The sequence below is a fragment of the Erigeron canadensis genome, chromosome 4, assembly GCF_010389155.1.
Source record: "Erigeron canadensis isolate Cc75 chromosome 4, C_canadensis_v1, whole genome shotgun sequence".
NCBI classification, from domain to species: Eukaryota; Viridiplantae; Streptophyta; class Magnoliopsida; order Asterales; family Asteraceae; genus Erigeron; species Erigeron canadensis.
The window spans coordinates 19,350,963-19,354,231 of NC_057764.1; the positions used below are offsets into that span (position 1 = coordinate 19,350,963).

A 3,269-nucleotide genomic window follows, 5' to 3' on the forward strand; every position below is an offset into this window, starting at 1 on the left:
TGTAAAAAAATAATGATGATATCACCGAGAGCCGAAACTTTCTAGCCAATGGAATTTTGTAATTTTGGATTTGAAGTCTAATACTTATAACATATGGTCAGAATAATATGGTACAATTACGATATCGAATGGTAACAAAAGGGGTACATTCTACAGCTGAAAAGATTTATATACATATATATGTACTTTTTTGTCTTGGTAGTTATTCGTCAGATGGTTAATAGATTAGGCTTAATCTATTTTCTCGGTAGTTTTATGAGTGTTCACTCATTGTATAGGACAGGGATATATATGAAGTCAATTGACATATAACGTGAATATATGGAGGTTTTTTTTGCATGAACATGTTGATCCTCTATTTGTTTATGGTTCTTTTAATGTCTTTCAATTACATGTGTGATCTGTTTATATAAACAGGCAGGCGTCGACCGTTATTTTAGCTTATGAGATTGTTTTTTGCACTCCATTATTCTTGCATATGGGTGGATTTCATTATGTAGCTAATAAAATAAATTAAGATGTTGAAACAGAACTAGGGATGTGCAAATGACCCGTAACCCGTGCCCCGTCCGAGCCCAACCCTGAACCAATCAGCCCGAAGCCCTAACGGGCTGGGTCACCGGTCAAGTTTTTGTTGCATTCCTGGGTGATGGGTTGGCCGGGCCGGGTCGGGTGATGCCAAAAACCCGTGCACATCCCTAAACAGAACATTGTATTTGATGTGTACTTGAATTTGAATAGAAAGCTATTTTATATTTGGAGTGCTTGAGATTGCCAAACCAAGTTGTTCGGTCATACTATCTCATCTTTTGAGTTGGGTATGTCTTAAAGCTCTAAGAATATTAAACGGCTCGAAATTGATGAAGGTATTTTTTTCTGTTTACCAATATATTATTACATGGGATCGTCGCAGGGGGATACTTTAGGATTGAAGTTTAAATACACGTTTTAACATATTAAACAACTCAAGTCTCTAATCTGCAATGCATTGGTTTGCAGCCCATAGTGACCTCAAGCTTGCCTCTACAATTCTATGATAGGTCATAAATCACTTAGATAGATTAATGAGCCTTTGTAATGGCTTCAAGTCGAGATCGATTAAAGATGAACCTGCTACGAGAGCTCGGACATATTAAATAAAAAGTGCAATCAGTGCACGCCCTCATTCAATAGCCCCATGAAGTAAGTTTAACACTAAAGTATGACTTTGAGTTTAAGCTCACTCACATAACTTGCTGAATGCTGTCTGGTGTTTGCGATATAAAACTATCTAACAGCACATATATTAGCACTTAGGTGTTACAAGGATTGACTAACTCGATAAGAACAGTAGCCGAATCTTACACAACAGACCGATTTCACTAAACATTTTCATCAAACAGTTGATAAACAAACAATTTCAGTACACATTCACTAACATACATCATTCTCAAAATAACAAAATCCCAAACCAAATTTCTTTAAACCGCTTCAACAACGATCATTCAACCATGCCAAAATATCACCACGAACAGTCTCAACATTCTCATCCGTCTCACCAAACAACAACGAATGCATCATCCCATCATATATCTTCAAACTCTTATCCTTACTTTTCGCTTTCTCATACAACTCTTGACTCACTGCAGGATCAGTAACAACATCGGCATTCCCATGTAACACAATAAACGGTATCTCCACATCACTCAATCTACTACTCAAATAATCCGTCACTCTTAACAACTCCATCACAGTCCCTAACCTCGGTTTCCCTGTATACCTCATTGGATTCATTCCACCTATTATCCGTTTTTCAGGTACTTTAACTGACTTATCAACTAAATCCGCCGTTGGCACTATTGCCAACGTGGGCGCAAATTTTGATAAAAACATTAATAGCTCAGGTATAGGCCACTTTGGCCTTACCTTATCAGATATTTTACACATTGGGGCGATCAAGATCGCCCCATTAAAAAACCCGATTTGTTTGAACTGTAACAGCAAACAAATCGCCCCGCCCATGGATTCACCAAATAAGTACTTAGGAATATTGTCATTTTGATAATCATTTTGGGTCATTTTAATAACAGATACAAAATAAGCAAAAAAATCATCAACAACAAAATCCACATTTGGGACAAAAGCCTTAAGGCCTTCAGACCGGCCGTGTGACTCCATATCAAGTGCAAAACAAGCGTAGCCATGGCTAGCAAGAAAGATGGGTGTGGCTTGAAAAGTCCAGCTGATGTCATTGCCATAACCGTGGACCATACAGATGATGCCACGTGGTGGGGTTGGGGTTAAAGGAAGCCATGATCTAGTAAAGAGTGATAAGCCTCTTGGTGATTTGAAGATAGAAGATGTGGATTTGATGTTGTGAAGTTTGTAGTAGTCTTGTTCATCTGGTGTGTCTCCCCAATAGTATTTTCTCTTTTGGGGAGATTGTTCTTGTTGGTTTTCCATTGGTCTTTTTGAGGTGAGAGTTTTACTTTCTTTTGCTATGTGTGATTTCGTGTTATTTATTTATATTTAGTCTATTTGGTCACGGGATGTGGACTCTTGACTTGGGTAAATTATTGAAGGGAACATGGAACCTTTTTATGTGCTAAAAAAAAAAAGTGTGCAAAAGGAAAAAGAAAACATCATTTGGATGGGTAATTTATCGAATGTGTTTGAAAGCTTTAAAATCATTTTGGGATGAAGATTTAAATTTAGAGCCAATAGTTTTTACAACAAACTTGTTGATACGAGATGACACGATATGAATACATGTTTCGTGTTTAATCTAACAGAATTAGTGATGTTCGTATTTGAAAAACCGTCATGTTAAAAATTCTAAGCTAAAAAGTCGATAAAAATGTATCTTAAAGTGTAACCGGTTAAGACCTTTAGAAAAATATGTCAAGACGACAAGACATGAATTGACCTATTAAGACCATTAAGAAATCTGTCAAGAATTGTGACATTTTCGAACAAAATTAACGTCTGTAATGTAAAAGTTGTTTCATGACCTAATGAAATAAGTTGAAAAGTTTGATGTTTTTATGTGTAAATAATCCAAATATTGCATGAGCAGATCCAATAATCGTCCAATTAGCAATTTATTCACTTTGTTTAGCATGTAATTATTGATTTTTGTTCTATTATATATGGGGATGGGAATATAAGGCTGTCGGGTATCTAAGCCTAGATGTGGAACACTCACATATTGTTTTTTTAATCCATAAAAATCATGGGGGCCCAATGCATTTATTCATTAAACAAGAAATAATAAAAATATTAGTATTTGA

At 36.0% G+C, this 3,269-nt stretch overlaps 1 protein-coding gene across 1 annotated transcript; it reads right to left on the minus strand.

Annotated features, from left to right (window-relative positions):
* Positions 1–1,267: 1,267 nt before the first annotated feature.
* LOC122596175 (caffeoylshikimate esterase) lies at positions 1,268–2,486 on the minus strand. Its single transcript, XM_043768706.1, has one exon. It carries the CDS (start codon positions 2,440–2,442, stop codon positions 1,471–1,473), a length of 972 nt encoding a protein of 323 aa, XP_043624641.1. The 5' UTR covers positions 2,443–2,486; the 3' UTR covers positions 1,268–1,470.
* Positions 2,487–3,269: the final 783 nt, after the last annotated feature.

Bases quoted from the DNA above. Each gene is read 5' to 3' on its own strand.
- LOC122596175 (XM_043768706.1), bottom strand. From the start codon at position 2,442: ATGGAAAACCAACAAGAACAATCTCCCCAAAAGAGAAAATACTATTGG.